At 42.5% G+C, this 23,703-nt stretch overlaps 1 protein-coding gene across 2 annotated transcripts in view; it reads left to right on the top strand.

Moving 5' to 3' along the window:
• Positions 1-23,703, top strand: part of SOS2 (SOS Ras/Rho guanine nucleotide exchange factor 2) — a 52,489-nt gene that overhangs the window by 16,643 nt on the left and 12,143 nt on the right. For both annotated transcript variants that reach the window (XM_066608066.1, XM_066608065.1), the window contains exons 2-14: positions 1,138-1,263; positions 2,505-2,636; positions 3,824-3,988; positions 6,928-7,134; positions 10,167-10,310; positions 10,458-10,568; positions 11,361-11,459; positions 12,265-12,392; positions 14,955-15,610; positions 15,714-15,795; positions 18,800-18,922; positions 19,803-19,906; positions 21,164-21,386. In XM_066608066.1, coding sequence (XP_066464163.1) covers positions 1,138-1,263; positions 2,505-2,636; positions 3,824-3,988; positions 6,928-7,134; positions 10,167-10,310; positions 10,458-10,568; positions 11,361-11,459; positions 12,265-12,392; positions 14,955-15,610; positions 15,714-15,795; positions 18,800-18,922; positions 19,803-19,906; positions 21,164-21,386 — 2,300 coding nt within the window. The remainder of the gene's footprint in view (positions 1-1,137; positions 1,264-2,504; positions 2,637-3,823; positions 3,989-6,927; positions 7,135-10,166; positions 10,311-10,457; positions 10,569-11,360; positions 11,460-12,264; positions 12,393-14,954; positions 15,611-15,713; positions 15,796-18,799; positions 18,923-19,802; positions 19,907-21,163; positions 21,387-23,703) is intronic.

Below are 23,703 nucleotides of genomic sequence, written 5' to 3'. Positions count from 1 at the left end.
ATGTATATCCTACAAGAATACCGTGGACTCATTAGCTGTCATCTTGGTGGAAGATGAATGAGGATGGGAGGGAGTAGTGTAATGGATATCCCAGCACATAAAGGGAAGTCATAACATCAAGCTAAAGTGTATTCAAGGGCTTCATCACTCCAAGCAGGTTGTGGTTCAGGACTACTAACTTTCTGGCAGTGAGGGGGATCAATGAGTGGAACAGGTTACCACGGGAGGTGGTGAGTTCTCCTTCAATGGAAGTCTTCAAACAGAGACTGGACAAATATCTGTCTGAGATGATTTAGTGGATCCTGCACTGAGCAGGGGGTTGGACCTGATGACCCTGGAGGTCCCTTCCAACTCTACCATTCTATGACTATGCGAAAGATGGGTGACTTTCCCCTTAAAAGCTGTGGTGGTGGCCACATTGTCACCCAACCCCCATCTCTTTCCTTATCACGCCGTGGAGATGTTTGGTGACTCCATTCTTGCAGGATAAGAATGATGAGCATTTTTGTCTTGGCTGAATGGGTAAGACGTGACGTTATTGTTCAGCGGACACACCCTGTTCTGGCAGCCATGTGCCCACATACTGGTTTTGCCTGTTAATCAAGTCCTCCCTTAATGGATATTTCCTCTTTTTAGCATTATCGGAGCCTCAGGCATTGACTGATTGCAATGCGTTTTCTTGTGGTCACATGTATAGGTGGCTACTGAATGGATATGTGGCCCAAAATGCAAATTGGGAAACCATAAAGAGAGCTAATATGGCTAACTGTATGGTTTTCAAGCTTCCTGGATAGAAAATCGGAACACAAAAAGAGGGTTTATTGATGCATAGTGAGGCAGATATACCAATCAGGACACCCAAAAAAACTGTCAGCTGACCTCTGTACTAGCAGCCATATTGGTCACTAAGCTTCCGCATAAATGTCTTATAAGCAGCTGAGTAGCGTTTTGGGGATCCTGAAGAAAATGATGACTCGGTCTTCTAATTACTGGTGATTTATTTATTGGGGGCAGGGGTGAGTTTGGGGTGTGAAAGGATGGATTGCAATAAAATAGTGATTGTACACATACTCTATTCTGCACTGTTCCCCAAGCCTATATATACAAATATATATATTTATCTTTTTCTCCCCCCAGGTCCAGCAACAAGTGCACCCCACCCTCTCGGCTAAAGAAGACTCGTTGTATTACATAGAGGAACTCATCCTTCAGCTTCTTAGTAAATTGTGCATTGCTCAGCCCAGGACAGTCCAGGATGTGGAGGTCAGTAAAGTTTAAAGGGGTTCTTCAGCGCTACAATGTAAGCTAGTGGGAGTCCAACTCTCAGCACCTCTACCAGACAAGGTTGCAATACCAGCCGCAGCCATGACTAGAAATACAGAGCTGCGCTTTTTTAAAAATTGAAGGGGGCTGGCAAGTGCCATCAATCAGCTGATCACTGTGGGTACCAAGAGTCGAATCCCCCAATTGATCTGCTATTGGTGGTCTATCCTAAAAGTAGACCTAAAGGACCCCTTGAAATGGAACCTGTCATCACCTTTGCTCCCCATAAACATTATGAAGCTCAAAGGTGATGGAACCGGGAGTCCAAGGAGTATAAAACACAGCTGCCAGGACTCCCCATTCCTTCACCTTTAATGTAGTTTATGGGGCTTGAAGGTGATGATGGATTCCTTTTAAAGTGTTCCTATTAACACAATCTATCAGTTTTCATTTTGGGGACTTCATTTACACATTGGTTGCTTAAGGGTATTCACATGGGTAATCTTCCAGTGTGAGTTCCGAGATGGACACAACTTGCACGGGAGAAAAAAAAACTTGGATTTAAATTGGTTAATTTACTCGAGCGACTTTTTTCTGACTGATGCGATTTTCATGGAAGTGTGATGCTTTTCTTTAAATGTAGGTTACTATGGGGACCACATGAAACAATAGAATCAGGAAGTGCAGATAAAAAAAAAGAACCTTGTCTGGTTTGGAAACGTTCTGCTATCTTTTCCAGTCTGATTTATAAATTGGTGGATGGGGGACTCGTTCTGTTACGTTAAAGTGACCTTATAGCAAGACGACCCCTTTATAATTTGTTCAAGGTAATTAGAGTCCATTGGGAAGCGAACACATAACTTACAAATGAATACGATGGCAGCATCTGTGGCATAGAGTATATACATATCCATCAGCCTGGCATGTGTTTACTGGTCGCTAGCCAAGACTTGCATTTGAGTGTTGGCAGGCCCTCTGTCTTCATTAGTGTCTATAGATCACTTTTCATTTCTTTTCTAGGAATAGTTTGTGGTCTCTTAGTGTTGTGTTAGTTGTCCATTCTGACAGACGTAGCACCTGCCACCCATAGGGAATGACCTGAAGGTGTTCATGTGGATTTAGAAGACAAAGAAAAGTCCTGGGGCAGTACAAGATTTAAGGAATCCATTTTGATTATGTAGAATATGTACTTGATATCATCATTCAATCATTTTTAATCCCGAAATTCTAATCTTGTATAGGAGCGAGTGCAGAAAACCTTTCCTCATCCAATTGACAAGTGGGCCATTGCCGATGCTCAGTCTGCCATTGAAAAGCGGAAGCGAAGGAATCCCTTGTTGCTTCCTGTTGATAAAATCCACCCCTCACTGAAGGTAACCATATTTATTCTACATTTTTTGAATGCCGCCGTTTTGGCTAACATTCCATTCCCTTTGTGTGTTAAGTCACTTCTTAGACATTGTATTCTTGGAAAGTCGAGTGACAGCCAAAATGGCACCGAGGCTGTCGCCCAGCTTTTCTAGACCCAGAGAACTGCAAATTATTCCACTTATTGCACTATTATGGGTAAGTTGCTTAGAGGTCTGAGTAAGCTGGATGATTATCTTTGTCACCTAATTTAGAGGTGAATATTTTATTGATGGTTGATTTTTATTTTCTTGACAAATGTACAACCAACCTAAAATGAGTACATCTGATGGCACATCGCTTTTCCAGAAATCAAACTTGTCCTTTAGTATGTATGTGTGTGGGTGCTTCTCATGCTCCGCCTCTGATCATGGGACATCATCGCAGGTCTTACAGCAGCCATGTGCTCACAGGACCTTTGATAATGCCACCGTCATGTGATCAGCCACATCACTTAGCTCCGCCCCCTAGTCACATAACAGTCATTTTAGTGCACAGTCATAAGGTCTCTGAGCTCTGCCCCGTGACGTCATCTGTCTTTTCTAAAGCCTATATAAAATACACAACCTACCAGCAGCCGTGTGCTCACAGAACGTGATATCCTGTCATCACAAGTGCTAATGCCGCCAACACAAGTTCAAGCTTTGCTTAATTGTGAACTGTTGTCCAGTGCTGAAAAACCAACCGTCGCTGTTTGGCAAACATGTCACCAGAGGGGATTCAACGCCGCCGTGAAGCTAATGCAGCTTACATGACACAGCGACAAGTCACGATTTCACCTCAGCCACCAGCTGAAGTTTGTAAATCTCGGCAGAGCGAACATGTCTCCTCAGCGAGCTGCTGAAGTTCGTAAATCACGTGCAGCTCATATGCAAAAGCAATGTAGCAGAGCTGTGTGTATGTGTGATGTGCATGTAGCAGAGCTCTGTGTGTTTGCGTGTGAGAGGTACATGTAGCAAAGCTCTGTGGCTGGTACTACAATTTCCTAATAATTACTAGTGTAACCAAGAAGATGACGAGTCAGTCATGTAGTTTCTGCTGATTTCATTATCCTTATTGCAATGGTTTACACTTTTTACTATTTTGATAAGGCGGATCTACACTTGACTATGGCAACATGACAAATTATTCTTTTTTTTTTTTCTCATATCAGGAAGTGCTTGGCTACAAGGTGGACTACCATGTTTCCCTCTACATTGTGGCGGTCCTGGAATACATCTCCGCTGACATTTTAAAACTGGCAGGAAACTATGTCTTCAACATCCGACACTATGAGATCTCTCAGCAGGACATCAAAGTATCTATGTGCGCTGATAAGGTAAGATCCAGATATTCAGACACTAATTGTGTTTAGTGAGATTTTAAAGGGTTCTCCAAGATTACATTGCTGAGGCCACTCTCACACGATCATTTCTAACAGCGTTTTAGCGGGCATTTGAAATGCCCGCTTAAAAACTCTGTAGTGAGCCTCCATAGATCTTAAAGGGGCTTCTCAGACGAGCGTTTTTAGTGCGTTGCAGCGCTTTTTCAACGCACCGCATCACCCATTGCATTTATGGGGTGTGTTAAAAACGCATTGTAAAACGCCCCGTTTTAAATTTTTTTTACCAATGCCTGTGTGATAGTGGCCTACTGCTTCATTCTTAGGATAGGTCATCGATATCCGATTGATGGAGATCTGGTTTTCAGCATCCCTGCCGATCAGCCTAAAGGTGTCGGGTACTTCAGACACAGGTAGCTTAGGTAATGGTAAAGCAGTGTCTGGAATAGCTAGACTGTAAGTAACAAGGAGGCAGGCTTGTGCTGCTGACTAGACATTCGTGAAGGGAGACGCAAGTCAGCATTTGGGCTGGGCCACTTGGCCCCAGGCCCTCCTGTCTCACGAGCCCTTGAGCAGTCGTGTGGTCTGCCTACAGTGGTGGCATGCCATTGTTTTTAGCTCAGTCCCATTCATGGAGCGGCAGTGAGCTGTAATACATAAGGCACATCCTTCAACCAAAACTGCACCTCTTTGACTGGTATAGAGTCACAGCAGGTTGGGGTGCTTGGGGTTTGATGCCCCAGTGATTTGAAAAGTGCTGGTCTGTTCTCAGCAGTATGGCAGCCCCAGAAAATCCCTTTGGAGGATATTATGAGATTAAAAAGTGTGTGGGATTCCACTGACTGGGTCAGTTTTTCGTAACCTATGGCTGCCACTAGGTGGAGCTAACTGAAGACAGATTTTTTTTTTTTTTTAAACTAGTGTTAAAGATTTTGTGCCAAGATGGCATATCATTTTCGTATGCCCTATTAGAGCTCATGAATGTCAGAGTGGGCACCTCCTCTGTCTCTTGGAAGACCTTATATTACTACAGGATGGCCATTCATATGAATGGCTGCCCTGTAATACTATATTTCCGCTGTCGGGGAAATTTTGGGCTGGCCGCTGCTTTCCCTGACAATATCAGCTGTTTGCTGGGATGCTGAGAATTGCTAATTGCCCTGAACACCACAATGCCAAAAGGGGTTTTACATCTTGGCATCCCTGGCATCTTGTCTTGTAGAAATGGATAGGATAGCTGGATTGTCACATTCCTGCTTCTCATTGAGATACTGAGTAAAGGCTGGTGTTGCATTCTTTTCTGCAGGAGTGACTGCAGTCAATGTGCTGATCCTTATAACAATCAGTAGTCAGGGTGAGGTACATGGGTGTGTGCAGCGCCTCACTTTAGTAAATAAATTTCACTTGGATTTTTTGAATTGTTTGCATATCAAAGGTGACTGACATGTAATGTGCAGAAAAATCTGCAGTAACCAGCAATAGTTAGAAAAGGGAACATTAGTTAGTACATGAACATCCCACATTTTTGGTTTATTCTTTAACACCTTAACACTCCAGCATGTACATTTACATCCTGCAGCGGTGGGGTATGTATGAAGAGAGATCATGGGGAGACCTCTCTTCGTGTAGCGCGGGTGTCAGCTGTTTATTACAGCTGACACCCGCTGGCAGTAGCTGCATTCAGCTGTGCGGCTGATCAGCGCTATTGCCCTTTTAATTGCCACTGTCAATTCTGACAGCGGCATTAAAGTCCCCCGAACGATGTTCAGGGGTCCCGTATGGGGTTCCCCCGCAATGACATTGCAGGTAGCTGTGCGGGTGTCATGGCAGCTGGGGGCCTTCTGAAAGGCCCGTCGGGTGGCGTGATTGACTGACTGTTGGATTGTAGTATGATGTAATGCTATGGCATTACATCATACTGCAGGAGCGATCAAAGCATCGCTAGCTGTGGTCCCCCAAGAGGGCTAAGAAAAAGAAAAACTAAAAGCAAGAACAATAATTTTATTTTTTTTACATATAGTAACAGTAATAAAAGTTTAAATCGCCTCTTTTGTATCTATAATTAAAAAAAAAAAATCAAAATCCTAAAACAAAAATGCATATTTGGCTTCGCCACATACGTAAAAGTCCGATTTATGAAAGTAGCGCATTATTTAACCCTGCACGGTGAACGTCGTCCGAAAAATAAAATAAAGAACTCCAGAAATGCACTTTTCCGGTCACCCTGTATCCCAGAAAAAATGCAATAAAAAGTGATCAAAAAGCTGTATATATTCCGAAATGGCCCAATGTAAACTACAGGATGTCTCGCAAAAAATTAGCCCTTGCACAACTACGTCGATGGAAAAATAAAGTTATTGCGCGCAGAAAATAATAAAAAAAAATAAAAGTTGCACAGAAAAAAAAAAAAAAGGCTATACAGGGTTGATATCATAGTAATCGTAGTGACTCATAGAATAAAGTTATAACATTTTTGTTGCAGTTTGTGTGCTGTAGAAACCAGACACACTGAAAGATGGCAGAATGTCGTCCCCCCACCCCCCCCCCCATTTCTCTCCACTTTTTTTTAAAACGTTTTTTAGTACATTATAATGTACATTAAATAGCACCACTGAAAAATACAACTCGTCCCGTAAAAAACAAGCCCTCATACAGCGACGTCGATGGATAAATAAAGGAGCTGCTTTTTTTGTTTTGTTTTTTTAAGGGGGGAGGAAAAAACGAAAATGGTAAAGGGGGGTGGGGGTGGGGGGCGCGGTGGCGCGACATTCAGGGTCTAATGATGCATTTTTTTTTCAATAAATAAAAACTTCCAGAGAGTGTACACTTTTCCGATGTATTCTTGTTGCAGTGTGTCACCATGAGAGAGTAGAGTTTCTAAATCTTATAATGAGAACTCTATATTATAATTACTATACCTCCTCTCCTCCCACCAGGTATTGATGGATATGTTCGATCAAGATGACGACATCGGGTTGGTGGCACTCTGCGATGAGGAGCCTTCCTCAACAGGGGAGCTCAACTATTACGAGCTGGTCAGGACGGAAATTGCTGGAGAAAGACAATATCTGCGTGAGCTGAACCTGATTATTAAGGTTTTCCGTGAGGTGTTCCTGGCTAACAGAAAGCTATTCACACCTAATGTAAGTTCAGAATGTGGATGTATATGTACGAAATCATTAGTATACTAGAGCTGTAGTATAGTATGGAATTACCAGCTATGCCATCTTCTGTTTAAAGTGACACTGTCTTCAGGTCCGCATGAAATCCTCCTCCCTGATGAAAGGGACCGCACGCTGAGTTCTCTGAGGGCAGTGCTGATAACATTCTTTAACAGAACAATAGTGATGTATTTAGAGAACAGACCACCCACTGTTCTCTGAATACATGCAATGAGAAGTACTAAAGGGCTGATTAGCCCATTAGTACCTATGCAAAATGATTGCTCAAAACTGTTAGTTTCTGACGAATTTTGAGCAATCATCTGTGTGTGTAAATGCGCTTTAACTCTAGCCACATTTCTTATCAGGAGCATGAAATACAGTGTGCAAGGTGCCAGTCAGGTGCGCAAAGAAACTCTGGCACCTCAAGCAGATTTGTGAATTCTGACGGATCTAGTTTTGAGTATTGTAGGGTTACTGCACCAGCCGTACTGTGATTGCTGCCGCTGTATCTCTTGCTGCCAGTTGCAGATCTCTCTGGCTAGGAATCAGTGGGATTAGATACAGCAAAGCTATACTATCTAAGGGTTCGTTCACATCAGCAACCTGGCAGCGGGAAAATGACTATTTGACCCCATGGCCAAGCCGTGCCAATTTATGACGGAACCGAACAGACCTCCATTGACTATAGTGGGGTCCGTTTGATTTACGACGAGTAGTCCAACATTTTGCTGGAGTTGTCTGGACGAAATAGCGCTACTTGCTGCGTTTCTGCGCCCTGTTTTCTAGCGGAAATCCGCAACAGAGTTTCTGAATGGGACCTCCAACACTCATATTAAGGAGCGCTTAGCAGTGCTAGCAATTCTCATACCATACTCCTCCAATCTCTGTAGTCTGTCTGCAGAGGCAAGATTGTGAAGGGTGAATGAGATACTTGTACTTTCTTTCCCTAATAGTGGAAATAAATGGCAGGCAGCCAATCCCTGATAATCGCTGTGTGCATCTGTTGCACACAAGTGAGATAATGTTTCTCTCAGGCTCAGTTTAGGGTTTCTGTGTCTCTGCTCCGTTCTTGGAGGAGAGAAACTGAAATAGAACTGAGAAAAAAAACCTGATCCGTTGTTTCCCCATTGATTTCAATAGAGTTTTTAAAAAATACTAAGTAAAGGGAAAGGCTTCCCTTTCATTCCATTCTGTCAGAAAAATAACGCAGTCTGCAATGTTTTTCCATTAAAAAACAAAAACAAAACCGAGTCCTAATACTTCTATTGTGGGTAAAATGTTTGAGGGGCTTCTAAGAGAAGTTGTCCTAGAGTACCTCAATCAAAATAACACTAACTCCATATCTGCATGGATTTATGAGAAGTCGCTCTTGTCATCCAACCTGATCAGCTTCTAAGAGGAGGTAAGTTCTGGACTGGACCGGGGAGTCATTGGATCTTGTGTATCTGGACTTTTCCCCAAATGTTTGATATTGTGCCGCATAAAAGGTTGGTATATAAAATGAGAATAAAATAATTGTACAGTAAAATATCAACACATGGGAGGACAGAATGGGGTTGCAATTGGATCTGGATAAGTTGGGGGCAGTAAAGTGGCAAATGAGGTTTAACACTGATAAATGTAAGGTCATGCACATGGGCAGAGGAAATGCATGTCACCATTACACACTAAATTGGAAACCACTGGGTAACACCGACATGGAAAAGGACTTTTAGTTAACTGCAAACTTAACTGGAGCAACCAGTGTCAGGCAGCTGCTGCCAAGGCAAATAGGATCATGAGGTGCATCAAAAGAGGTCTACAGGCACATGATGAGAACGTTGTTCTTCCTCTTTACAAGTCACTGGTCAGACCACACATAGAATATTGTGACAGTTTTGGGCACCGGTACTCAAGAAGGACATATCAGAGTTTGAGGGGGGTACAAAGGTGGGCCACTAAAGTAATCGAATGGGTGGACTACAATACACAGAGATGTTATCAAAATTGGGATTATTTTGTTTAGAAAAAGATGTCTGAGGGGCGACCTAATAACTATGTAAAATATCAGGAGACAATACGGAAATCAATGGCTGCTCCTAATATGGGGGAATCGCCATAAGAGCAGCGGGATCTGCTGGGTAAATCTCCCTCTTTGGTCTCCAGTGTTTACCTTTCTAGTTACTTACAGCTCTGCATATCTTGAAGTGTTTGCTTAAACTGTTTAAAGTGGCTTTCAATGTCGCTGAATGACATCAGCACTTCCAAGGTTCAGATAAGCTGTACTGAGAACAGCAAGTATTCCTATGAAGTGGCTGATTAGGCTGTAAATGGAACATATAGTTTTCTGTATGAATGCCACTTTATGGGGCAGAAAACTATAGTTAGATGCAAAACTGTAAAGATATTCTATTTTGTACTATATTACATCTTGTATTATACTCCCAGAGCTGCATTCACTATTCTGCTTGTCAGGTCACTATGTACATGAATGGCATTATTTATCTTGAACTGATTCTGAATTTCATCCTGTGTTCTACTCGAGAGCTGCATTCAGTATTCTGATGGTTGCCATTGGAAATGGTCAACAAACCTAGAATGCAAATAACCTGTGAAGAGAATAGGGCAAATTTATAATTCAAAATTTGACATTTCAGACCCTTTTTTTTGCCACGTCCAACAAAAGGGCACAGCTTTGTGAAAAAGGGTCCATGACCTAAAAGCAGAATCATGCGCCAAAAGTTCTGCCAAAATTTGGCATAAACTAAGCCAACTAATAGGTGGTCTAAAGTTAGATTAGACAGTCTAGAGATATGCCACATTTATCATCCAGCAGAGCCACCGTTATAAATCTGGTGTGTTTTTATAATGTCTAGTCTGTCTGTATGATAGACTGTATTGGTAAATCTGCTGTGTTGAGTCAGCAAGGTATGCTGGGAGATTACCGCTCTGAAGTCTTCAGAATCGTAGAGCCTATAATCGGCCTCTCTTGTGTGTTGTGGTGCTGATATCCATAATGTGTCTTCTCACAGGACACAGACATCATCTTCAGTAACATTCTGGACATTCATGAATTAACTGTGAAGCTCTTGGGTCTGATTGAGGACACGGTGGAGATGACGGATGAATGTAGTCCACATCCCCTGGTAGGAAGCTGCTTTGAAGATTTAGCCGAGGTAAGGAACAGCCGCTGTCCATGCATGTGCTGCTTCGTTATGGTTGTATAATTTATGGGATCTAATTGATCTGATTTTCAAATTGATCTGTTTGCTATTACACCACTTGATCCCAATATCTAACCACCTCCCCTGCTTTTCCCTTAGGAGCAGGCCTTTGACCCTTATGAAACCCTGTCCCAGGACATCCTTGCTACCCAGTTCCAAGAACATTTTAACAACCTCATGACTAAGCCGGCTGTTGCTCTATATTTCCAGGTAACGCATTTCTTTTGTTACAGTTTCTTAACAGGTATTCTTTAACAGGTTTTCCGGTCCTAAATACATGGCATGCCCATAAGGCTTGGACACCCAAATTTCCTATCTGTATGGGATTTTTTTAAAGAATTGCCATGTGGTCTACTGCTCCTATGCATACCTAAGGCTGCAAACAGACCTGGTGTGCTCTGATCTTGCAATTATGTGCTTTATGATCACTCTAAAAACTTTTCCAGCAGCTGGGCCTGTTATAAAATAAGAAAAATAGATCATGCTTCTCTCTCCTCAGACAAGCGGAGCCGAGCGTCTCTCAATTTCCCCGGTGCCAGGGTAGACTGCTGGGTGAAAGTACATGACCGCTGCTGCATCACATCCCAAAACTCATGGCATCCAGGATATTAGCGCTGATGCCAGGAGTCCGGACTGTGACGCTGTGGCCTCTGATTGGCCAGCAATCCTGTTCTTCCATCCGTCCCTCTACCCGGAAGCCAAGGCCGGGGAAATGTGAGCCGTTCAGCTCCGCTCCAGGAGTCCAAGGGGAATATGATCTATTTTTTATAATGAGCCCAGCTGCTGGAGAAGTTTTTATAGCCATGGTAAAACCCCTTTTAAGCTTTTTCTTCTGCTCCCTTTAACCCTTTGCAATCCAATTTTGGATTCATGGTTTCCTAGGGGCTTTCTCTTTCTGCCATTTATACAATGGCGCCATGATTGATATATCCTTTAAATATCATTAACATATGCACTGAGCTCCTTACTGAGATTCAGATTTTTTTTTTTATTCCCCTGCAGTCAATTTCAGAAGGTTTTAAAGAAGCGGTGAGATATGTCCTCCCACGTCTAATGCTGGTTCCCGTTTACCATTGTTTGCACTATTTTGAATTATTGGAGGTAAGTGGGAATATTTCATTTCTACTAGAAATAATCAGTTTGTAGAAACAAAAAAAAAAGCCAAACCTAATTCTTTTTTGTACCAAAATTGATTAAAGGGGTTGTCCCGCGAAACAAAGTGGGGTTATACACTTCTGTATGGCCATATTAATGCACTTTGTAATGTACATTGTGCATTAATTATGAGCCATACAGAAGTTATCAGAAGTTATTCACTTACCTGTTCCATTGCTGGCGTCCTCGTCTCCATGGAGCCGTCTAATTTTCAGCGTCTAATCGCCGGATTAGACGCGCTTGCGCAGTCCGGTCTTCTTCTTTTCTGAATGGGGCCGCTCGTGCCGGAGAGCGGCTCCTCGTAGCTCCGCCCCGTGCCGATTCCAGCCAATCAGGAGGCTGGAATCGGCAATAGACCGCACAGAAGACCTGCGGTCCACCGAGGGTGAAGATCCCGGCGGCCATCTTCACAAGGTAAGTAAGAAGTCACCGGAGCGCGGGGATTCAGGTAAGCACTATCCGGTTTTCTTTTTTAACCCCTGCATCGGGTTTGTCTGGCGCCGAACGGGGGGGGGGGGGGGGGGCTATTGAAAAAAAAACAAAAACGTTTAGGCGCGGGACAACCCCTTTAAGGCTATTTTGGGCACTTTTATGCTAGTAGATGAACCCTAGTGATGTTTATTTCATAAAGACCCTTTTTTTTTTTTTTTTTTTTTTTTTTTGTGCGATGGTAAATTGGTCTGTTTCATCCCTTTTTTTGTTTTTTCTATGTGTTGGAAAAATCTTCACTGTCATTTCCCCTAATATTTAGTTACTACAAGAAAGGAGTGAAGACCAAGAGGACAGAGAGTGCCTGAAACAAGCCATCACCACTTTGCTCAACCTTCGATGTAGCATGGAACGTATTTACAATAAGCATTCGCCGCGCCGCCGGCCTGGGTAAGTGAAATTGAGATTTTTTTCTTAAAAAGCACTAAGCATAGTCAGGACAAAAAGCCCCCAAAAACCATTGCAGCTGAGGCTAAAACAGATGCACAGAGGTAATGTACTTTCATGGAAATGCATTACATAGACAATTAAACATTGCCCGTTTTTCTGCAGCTCAGTTTTTAGCTTTGCTGTGTAGACTGAGTCATCAGATGCATCTCATAGTTAGAGGGCATAGAGATAATTGAGAAATGTACAATATTGCTTAATCTAGACTTCCAAGAAGACAACAGCTTTGTCATACTATACACACAGATCTTTGGGGGGGTTTTGTGCAGCTTCCCTGACACTCCTTAGTCTTCGGGGAAGGAGCTGTACTCTATATCTTTGTACAAACTATAATAATAAATAACATTGCTCTGACCATTAACCCTTTGCAATCCAATTTTGGATTCAGGGTTTCCTAGGGGGCTTTCTCTTTCTGCCATTATACAATGGCACCATCTGCTAGCTTGAGCCAGTACTGTGCTATAGGACATGCTGGAGAGGCCGTCGACAACAGAGCGACCGGCAATATACAGTAAGAATACCCTGCCGGACGTCTTCCGGCATTGGAGCTGTATAGCCTTTAATCAGAATGTCGTCAGATAGTGGATTGGAATGGGTTAAAGGGCCACTTCGGTTAACACATTTTACCGTCCCTTACCCCCCTTACCTGATTGCCTTCCACACTCTGGAGATCTCCTCTGTGTATTGTAGCATTTTCCATGCAGTGCATGCTCCTGTCTGATACTTATCAAGCACCATCTTGCTAGTGAGATTTTTCGCTTTCAAATAAATCCCATGATGCATTAGCTAGAAGCTATACCATTTTTGCCTAATTATTATTACTTTCTATATTCACCTAAAAAAGCTACAGCCCATAAGTATACAGTCAGGAGCATGAGCTGTCATCTCCTCTATTATAACTGTGTCATAGGAGCTGTGTGATCATCATCAGTAACTGTGAAAGGAGTGCCTGTGTCCCCCTCCGGGCAGTTTCTGTGGTAGGATTCTTGCAATAGCATAACACAAACTGAGACATTGACTAGTAACTGAATACTTAACCCTAAGTAAATCTGAGTTGGTCAGAATTGAGATCACATGACCATCTGAGGAGGAAGAGGCCCGGAGTTTTAGATAAAAGAACAAGGTAACCCTAGCTCACGTGTATATACTGGGGGGATAGCTACATATTGAATTTTAAAAAATGGAGTGCCTCTTAACTCCCATTCATTATAGCTATCTCTCTCTGTTAGACTCGTGTTATACCATGATTACTTTTGACTCTTTACATCTTAAGGGTTTAAACAATTGGGATTGGAGTTGGCACCAATCACCACCTTTACAGAGGAAGCCCAGCTGTATTCTACAGCCGTCTTCTGCTGCCGATGTCTTACCTTCTGAGCCGTTACTATGCCGTAAATATATGCAAAGGGGTTAAACATGGCTTCCAGGGAAGAGTTAAAAATGAAAAATATATAGCTATAACATTAAAAATATATATTTACTTTAAACGGGCCATCGGGCGCTCTGCTGGGGATTCTTTAACTTAACCCTAAAATTATCTGATTAAAACCCTCTTAAAGCTATGTCCCCTCAAAAACAAATCTCATCACATACCTGATCCCCTTCAGGGGGTGTCACTTCTATATTATGAATGCTCTTTAATAAAAAGAGAACTTACAAAAAAAAAAGTGACTTTCTTTGTCAGGTCGGCTACACACAAAGCACATTTGCGGCGAAATCCGCGGTCTGCGTCTGCACGGAGGATCTGTAGCAAATACTGTTTAAAACATGCTATGGGAAATTGCCCTTTCCTTCACACCCGTGAAAAATAATTGCAATTTCCGTGAGTGCAGGAAAAATCGCAGCATGTTCTATTTTGCTGCGGGCTCCGCGCAAACTGCTTCCATTGAAGTCAATGGAAAGAGTCTGACCCACAGCCCATCCGCAGTTGATATTGCGGATATTAAGTGGGTACCCGTGTCTTTGCCTTACGACAACGTGGGAAAAACGCGTATTTAAAAAAAAAAAATCTATACTGCGCATGACCGACAGTGAACGCCTGCGGTCATCTGCATTACAGAAAAGACGAGGTATGCTGGGCTGCCGGCTGTGATCATAGCTGGATTCCGCTCAGGACGCCCGCATGCGCAATTCGGATCGCTCGTGTTCAGCCAGCGTCAGTCTGTAAAAGAGAAATTAAACTACTATGAAATACGTTAAACACTAGCGTTAATAACTGCTAGTGTCCTGCCTAGTAAGTTAGGTTAGTTATGCAGCAGTTGGGGTATTCGTCATTGCAGAACTAGTTTTGTCTCCTATGTATAGCAACCAAGTAATGACAGTCATTCTAGTGTAACTTTGTATAGCAACCAAGTTTAGAACTGTGATGTCAGCCATAGTAGTCACACAGCTTTCCCAGCAACGGATAATAGAACATACCCTCAGCTGTTTTATTCTATATGGTGCTTTAATTTAACATTTTTTTATTTCTTTAAGTCTGATCACCTAAATTGCTTGTTTTTTCAGAGAAACCATTTGCCGCTTGTACAACAGTCAAATGCGCAGCAAACACCTGGCTATTAAGAAAATGAACGAAATTCAAAAAAACATTGATGGTTGGGAGGGCAAAGACATTGGGCAATGTTGCAATGAGTTTATTATGGAAGGTTCCCTAATCAGGGTGGGCGCCAAACACGAACGGCACATCTTCCTTTTTGATGGTCTGATGATCAGCTGCAAAACGAATCATGGCCAGTCCCGAATTCCTGGATACAGCACTGCTGAGTATCGACTGAAGGAGAAATTCATCATGAGGAAGGTGCAGGTTATTGATCGGGAAGACGCGTGTGATTGCAAGCATGTTTTTGAGTTGCTCTCAAAAGACGAGAACAGTGTCATCTTTGCGGCCAAATCGGCTGAAGAAAAAAACAACTGGATGGCGGCTCTGATTTCATTGCAGTACCGCAGCACGCTGGACCGAATGCTGGACTCGGTGCTAATTCAGGAGGAGAACGAGCAGCCCCTGCACTTGCCCAGTCCGGACGTTTACCGCTTTGTTGAAGAGGATTCGGAAGAGAACATTGTTTTTGAAGACAATGTGCAAAGTAGGGGAGGAATTCCCATTATTAAGGGAGGGACGGTGGTGAAACTCATTGAGAGGTTGACATATCACATGTATGCAGGTAGGTTCTCTTCCCTGCAATGTCAAAGACGCAAGATAAATCCGCTTTGTGTCCAATGATGGGGATAATTTTAATCTCTTGTTTAATTTCTTGTTTCTCCCAGATCCTAACTTTGTTCGCACTTTTCTAACAACGTATCGCTCTTTTTGTAAGCCACAGGAGTTACTGAGTTTGCTGATTGAAAGGCAAGTAAATATTCATTTAATTCACAAACTCATTCAACATGTAATATAAGCCTGAAAATAAGACCTTCACAGCAATCCTTGGCTGATTTTTAAAGTGAATCCCCATCTTTTAACGCACTGTTTTTTTTTTAGGCCCAGCGGAGGATGCAGAAGACAAGTGGAGTGTCCCCGCTTGTCTTCTGCATCCAGCTGTTCCCCGCTCCAGCGCCCGGCTGTTAAGCAGCCGAGCGCTCTGAGTGGAGGATGCAGAGGACAAGCAGGGTGTCCCCGCTTGCCTTCTGCATGCAGCTGTTCTCTGCATGGAGCGCTCGGCTGGTATACAGCCAAGCGTTCCGTGCCAGGTATGGAGAACAGAGCTGGACCACTCTGTTCTTCATACCCAGCTGTCGTCAGGAAGCTGGATACAGCTGAAACAATAGTATCAGCTTTATCCGTCTGTGAATCCCTGATAAGGCTCATTGTTGTCTTTCAGCATGCTGCAAGACAACGATGAGTGACGGCTTAATGAAAACTGCACGATGTAAGAGCAGTTACACACAACGATTATCGCTCAAAAGACGGCTTTTGAGCGAATTTTGAGCGATAATCGTTGTCTAAATGGGCCTTTAGGCATAAATGATCAATTGTTACATTCTCGCTGATCAGATCTTTCAAGTGGGCCTAAAAAAATTGTTTGTTGCAAATTCTTTGCTATTAACGGGCATTGAAATGATTGGTTTACTAAAAAGAAGTAGCAGAAGTGTTGACTAAAGATGTGGTTATGAATGATCGAAACGACGCAATTACAATGCATGTCAAGCGAACGATATGATTGCTACTTCACTGCTCATCGCATGCCCTTTCTGGTTTAGCTTGCAGTGTAAATGGACTTTTCGGCTGCCCTATATTGATTATTGGTCAATCTTTCCTAATGTAACTTTGTTCTCTTTAAAAATGTTTTAAGTAAGGGTTAAAGGGATTTTCCCACCATAGACATTAATGCCCTACTATTTACTTAAAGGGGTTGTCCCGCGAAACAAAGTGGGTCTATACACTTCTGTATGGCCATATTAATGCACTTTGTAATGTACATTGTGCATTAATTATGAGCCATACAGAAGTTATTCACTTACCTGTTCCGATGCTGGCGTCCTCGTCTCCATGGTGCCGTCTAATCGCCCGATTAGACGCGCTTGCGCAGTCCGGTCTTCTTCCTTTCTGAATAGGGCCGCTCGTGCCGGAGAGCAGCTCCTCGTAGCTCCGCCCCGTCACGTGTGCCGATTCCAGCCAATCAGGAGGCTGGAATCGGCAATGGACCGCACAGAAGACCTGCGGTCCACCGAGGGTGAAGATCCCGGCAGCCATCTTACTTAGGTAAGTAAGAAGTCGCCGGAGCGCGGGGATTCGGGTAAGTACTGCCTGTTTTTTTTTATTTTTTTTTATTCCTGCATCGGGTTTGTCTCGCGTCGAACGGGGGGGGGGCTATTGAAAAAAAAAAAAAAAAACAGTTTCGGCGCGGGACAACCCCTTTAAAGGAAACATGTCATATTAAAAATGCAATCCCATCTGCAGGCATGATGTTATAGAGCAGGAGGAGCGGAGATGAGTAATATATGGTTTTATGGGAAAAGATTCCGTATAATTTGTATTTTATTCATTTATTTCTCTGAGCCTAAAGGTCCAGCGGGCAGTCCTATCAGGGATTGACAGCTCTTCCTGTATGCACAGCTGTCAATGACGGATAGGACTGCCCGCTGGACCTCAAAGCTCAGAAAAAGCAGAGTTGTAAATTAAATGCAAGTTATACTAAATCATTTCAAACACAACTATATACAATCTGCTCAGCTCCTCCGCCTCTATAACAATACCTGCAGTCTGGACAACGTATTCAAGCTGACCGATTCCCTTTTAAACACAGCATCCTATTCAGGACTGATTGTATTTCTTAGAGTATTGGCAGAAACACCCCCCCCACCCTCTCCCCACCCCACTGTCCCATCTCCTATGTTCTAATTCAGTGCTTTCCAAACCAGTCTCTTATGAATCCCCTATAGGCTATATCTTAAAGGGATTTTCTGTGGAAAATACTATTGATGACCTATCCTCAATGAAATCAACGGGAGCCCTGCCTGCAGTTACAAGCTCCGGCTACTACACAAAGTTTGGGGTGGAAACTTACTCTGCTTCTGCTCCCCGACCTCTGTGTGTTTGTGGCGCTGACGGCATGCACCCGCTCAGCTGATTGGTCGGAGTCCTGAGCGACAGCCCCTATCTGATCAACTGTTGATGACTTATCCTGAGGATAGGTCATCAATAGTATTTTTCCATGGAGTCTGCTTCTGACCATTTGCTCAGAAACATGTAGTCCGGTAGCCGCTGAAGCTCAGTATGTAGGATCCTGGCAGCGCTCCTGCCAGTCCTGATGCTCGGTCGATGCCCTTCTATGGTTCGCCTCATGTAACAGTCCGTGTCCTGGTATCTGCTCTTGTAACACTGCCGGGAGACACAGCAAACCTTCTTGTGATGGCACATATGGATGTGCCATCCTAGATGGGCAAAACTATTCGTGCAACCTTATGGGGAAGAATCAGTCAGGAAGGATAAGGAGATGATCACTGTGGGCACCATCCCTAAGACCCATTCCCTTTATTTGATGGTTGTCTTGCTGTTACCTCTCCTTTTGTCACTTCCATATGCACCAAAGCAGACAAAATTGGTTCACAATCGCTTATATTGATATTCCTGAAAATTAAGCGACTTGGTTTTATACAGTGATGATTAAATGTTCCCCTAATTTTTTTGAGCAGTGTACGTTGTCTACCAAATTCTGGCCCTTTTTTAGGATCTATATGTTGTCATGAATGAAAACATTTGGGCTTGTATCCAGAGGCTGGAAGCCTGAAATGATCCTGCCCAAACACTGTAGTTACTGAAATAACCTTTTAAATTCTCCGAATAGTCTCAAGTATTGTCTTGCAATGTTCCAAAAATAATGTAATAAAATTAGTTAATTGCTCTTCTGCAGATTTGAAATTCCAGATCCAGAACCCACGGAAGCGGACAGAATTGCGATAGAGAAGGGAGAACAGCCAATCAGTGCTAACCTTAAAAGATTCCGCAAAGAATACGTTCAGCCAGTGCAACTCAGGTGGGTTTTCAGTTCTGCTTTGTGACGCTCGACCGCTAAGATCTGTATCCATATATGTCTGTGCACATATGGCTGAGCTGTCCTGATGTTACGGTGCACTACATATACTGAATGTGGGCTAAAACATATAATGATGGGGCTGTTGAGCGCTGCTGAAGAGAGAGTAGGGTTCAGGTACAATGTTTTTATGGATTGGCTATGTGTTGTGGTACTTGATCAGCGCCTTCATCTGGCCCATCTGACTATCTTTTCAGCAGATGTTTTCTTTAAAGGGATTGTCAATTTTTTGTATATTAATTATTTCACTACATGGTTACAAAGTTCTTCAACTCTTTAATATACTTTGTCTCAGTTCCTAAACATTTTTAAGATCTCTGCTTGTTGTAATTTGCTTACATGCACGAGCTGAAAATCTATCCAGCTGACCCAGTTGCACATATCTAATATTCCTACTAAGTTATTTGCGCCAGGCTACATCTGTATTGCCTCTCAGCTTTATAATATAAACTCATTCACTGACAGCAAGCGGATTTTAAAATGGGAGGAATTTAGACAGTGAACTAAAAAGTTGCCAAATTTTTCAATGTGTGTATAACAAGTTTTATTTACTGCACACCCCCTCTTAATTACTTTTGCTGGTAACATGACTGCAGAAGCCCTGAGGCTGGCACGCTTTCTGATTAGCGCCCCTCCCTGATCTGTCGTATGGGCATGTGTAAGGCTGTTGTAATAAGAAATCTATTTGTATGTATATAATTCCAATATGGAAACGAGCAGCTGTGTTAATCCCTTTGGGAGCTAAGAAATAAGAATGTAAGAACATGGTATTCTTGCTAGACTTTTACATGCTCTGTACTGACTTTTTTTTTGTCTCTTGCAGGGTATTAAATGTATTTCGGCACTGGGTTGAACATCATTTCTATGACTTTGAGAGAGACCTGGAGCTTCTTGAGCAGTTGGAGACCTTTATTTCCAGTGTTAAAGGTAAAGCCTTATAAAAGAATAGAGGGACAGATTATCTAAGGGAAATGAGACAAAATTCGTGTGCAAATCATGACAAAACATTGGCGCACGTGCAGCACACCTGATTTATGTGTTTTGGGCCTAATGCTGCGTTGATGCCCTTCTATGGCTCTTGTAATGGTCAGTGTCCTGGTATCTACTCCATGCCCTTAAGACTGCTGAAAGACGCAGCAAGCCTCTTTGTGATGACGTGTATGCTCCTCGAGGGTGATACTTCCATACATGACGCCATGTATGGAGGTGCCGTCCTGGAGGAGCATACATGATGACGTATGGAGGTGCCGTTCTGTGCAACTTAGTGTTGGCGTAAAATACTGATTTATGGTAATTCAATCAAAAGGTGACGAGTGACGTAAGTTTCTAAAACACATGACAATGACATAACATGCGCCACTGTAATTTAATGCATCTTCTTCCTGTCTCATTTAGGTATAAGATATCTTTATTTTATGTACTCTAAGCCAGTAAACTCCACAGGACATAAGGTTACGTCATGGCAGTGTGATACTTAACGCAACCTTAAGTCATGTGCATGGTGCGGGGTCAGAGGTGAGCCCACGCCATCCCGCATCGGAGTCGGCTATTACTCATAGCCAGACTCCCACTGCAACAGCGGGGCTACATGAGGACAGTGACCCCCTCTATTAACCCCCTACTTGCCGCAATCTATTCCCCATGTGTATAAAAAAAATTAAAGAGAAAAACCCCACATTTAATATCATTGTGTCTGTAATAACCTGTACTATCATTTGAGCACACTATTTATCCTGCGCAACAAAAACCATTAAAAAAAAAAGAAAGGCGAAATGATTAATTTGTTCGTTTTACCTCCCAAAAAGTGCAATAAAAGTAATCAAAGAAAGCCATATATACCCTACAATGGTACCAATAAAAACAACCTGTGCTGCAAAAAACAAGCCCTCATAAAGCTTTGAATGCAATGATGTAAAAATAATTCTAATTTCAAAAGTTTTTATTGTGCAAAAGTGGAAAAACCTAAAAAAATAATAATTTTGGCATCGTTGTAATCGTACTGACCTGCAGAAAAATTTATATTGTGTCATTTATGCTGTATGATTGAGGCTGTAAGCAAAAAAAAAAATGGCAGAATTGATGTGTTTTCTCTCCCCACTCTCAAAATAAATCAGTTGCTTCATAGTGATTCACCTGAGAGAGATTCTGTTTTCCAAAATTTTTAATTTTTTCTCTTCTGTTTAGGAAAATCCATGAAGAAATGGGTAGAATCCATCGCCAAAATCATCAGGCGCAAAAAACAAGCTCAGGCAAATGGTGTCAGCCACAATATTACGTTTGAGAGTCCCCCTCCTCCTATTGAATGGCACATAAGTCGTTCTGGTCAGTGTGAGACCTTTGACCTGATGACCTTACATCCTATAGAGATCGCTCGTCAGCTGACTCTCATAGAGTCTGATCTGTACAGGTAAGCAGTTCTTCATAGAAGTACTGTAGTAATGCCAACCCGTTAAGCCAGTATAGAATTGTGCAGAAATGTAGAAATTGTCCATCAATGTAGCCTTTAAAAGCCTCCTCTCCTTCTGGATACACAGATATATAAATGTAGCTTCCTGGGAATTTCAAATGATGATCTATCTTTAGGACAGGCAATAAATGTGCCATTTGAAGGGCTGCAATCAGCAAAATGAACAGGCACTTTCAATGTGTTCCAGACAGCATAACAGTTTATTCAGTGGTAATGCAGCTCAGCCTAATTGTATATGAATGTTGCTGAGCTCGGTTAGAGCTGCAGTACCAGCTACCTCAACATGTCCTAATGCACTGCTGTATCTGTCATAGAATTTATTTCTAGAGCAGCTGTTGGCTCTTCTGACACGTCTGTATTAAATACTTGCCATCTTCATGAAATAACAATTTTGGAGTTTTTTTTTTCTATTATGGAGATAAATCGTATCCCTCTGAATTCACTGTTCTGCTCCAAATTCGTTGTTATAATAAGTGCATGTATGCAGGGTCACACCGAAACTGACACAATGCTGGTCAATCATCAGTATGCTTCTGATTTATTAACATCATTATGGTACCCCAAATGATGCAGCAGCAGAATTACATACCCCCCTGAAATCAGAATGATTGGCTTAATTTGTAATGACTGACACATGTTAACGCCTTAGGGTGTGTGTTACTACTAAATACATGATTTCTTATCAACAAAACTAGAATAGACTTATTAATATAACTGCTTAGCCTAAGAAGGGCGAAGATAAGAGGGGGCTGCTCATACCCCCTATGAGGGTGGGCTCCCAGGGCTTCTGATGAGAAAGACATATGGAGAGCAATGTTATGCCTGGGAACTGTGTGTAGGAGTTACAGCATTAGAATCTAATACTGTCTCCCTGAAAATAAGACACTGTCTTTTATTAATTTTTTGCCCCAAAAGAGTCAGTGTCTTATTTTCGGGTTGTCTTATAGTACTCACCTAGTAGCCGGATTTCGGGTCCCTTGCAGTGGGCTGCAGCGTCAGCCAATCACGGACATTAATTGAATAGCTGTGATTGGTTCATCAAGCGCCGACTCTGCTAATCAGAGTAATCGCTTGCTGGAGCGCAGGGTATTCAATCCCCGCTACCAGGAAGAAATGCTCTGTCGGCGTTCAGGACTACACGGAAGCCTGCAGCAGCGCCGCAGCCCAGCGCGAGAGACTCGAACGCTGGCTACTAGGTGAGTATTGTGTTTTTTGGGGGGTTTTATCCATGTAGTGTAGCTAGGACTTATTTTTGGGGAAGAGCTTATATTTCAAGCCCTCCCCTGCTACAAATCAGGGTAGGGCTTATTATTGGGGTTGGTCTTATTTTCTGGAAGGCGCTGTACATAAGTGTTTAAGATGAACAAATTAACCACTTAGCTGCTAGCTATTTTCTAAGAAGGAAGATAGACAGATGTATAAATAAAATGAGTTTGCCTAGGCCGATGTGAGAAACGCATGTGTATATATAGATATAATGGAATGCATATGTTATTACTATAACACTTCATTGTGCTGCTCTGTTCCTCTTGGCATGAAAAAATTGACAACTGTAAGTTAACATACCCTTTGTCTAGAGTGTTTCCATGTACATTGACAGTGTCCAGTCATTGCTGATACTCCCAGACTATGTAGGTATACCGATTATTGACCAGTGGGAATGGTAACACCCAGTTATCAAATATTTTCATACTTTTCAAAGAGGAATAACGGAACGACACAATGAAACAGTCTAAGAAAAGTTACTCCAGAATTGTAACTTCCTGGGGAATCCAACTATTTTCAAGAAGAGACACAAACTTCCTTAAAGATTTCTTTGGTACAGTTTGATTGCTCACAAAGTAACCATCCTGTCCTGAGCAAATAAAGATGGCCACAAAGCTTCTCTGACTACCTAATGCACACTGCGCACTTGTATGCGACATTAGTCCAAGACACCACATACTGCTCTGATTGGGCAGAATTTGACTAATCACAGCAGTATATAGCATCATTGACTAATGATGCATAGTAATGCACCGTGTGCATCAGGTAGTCAGGAGGGTTGTGGCCAAGTGTCAGTTTAAGTGGATATTTCACTGGAATGCACCGATCAGCCATAAAATGAAGTTGTTTTTTTCACATGGTGTTGTCTTGTCGCAAATTGCTGCAATTCTGCAGCTAGCACACCAACTATGGTAGATCGCTGTAAAACCACATGTGTGTTTACCATGGGCTATATTGTGATGGCTAGACAGCTGGGTTAGAGCATCTCCAA

This window comes from Eleutherodactylus coqui, chromosome 6 (genome assembly GCF_035609145.1).
Source record: "Eleutherodactylus coqui strain aEleCoq1 chromosome 6, aEleCoq1.hap1, whole genome shotgun sequence".
In the NCBI taxonomy this organism is placed as follows: Eukaryota; Metazoa; Chordata; class Amphibia; order Anura; family Eleutherodactylidae; genus Eleutherodactylus; species Eleutherodactylus coqui.
This window is presented reverse-complemented; position numbering and strand designations above follow the sequence as displayed.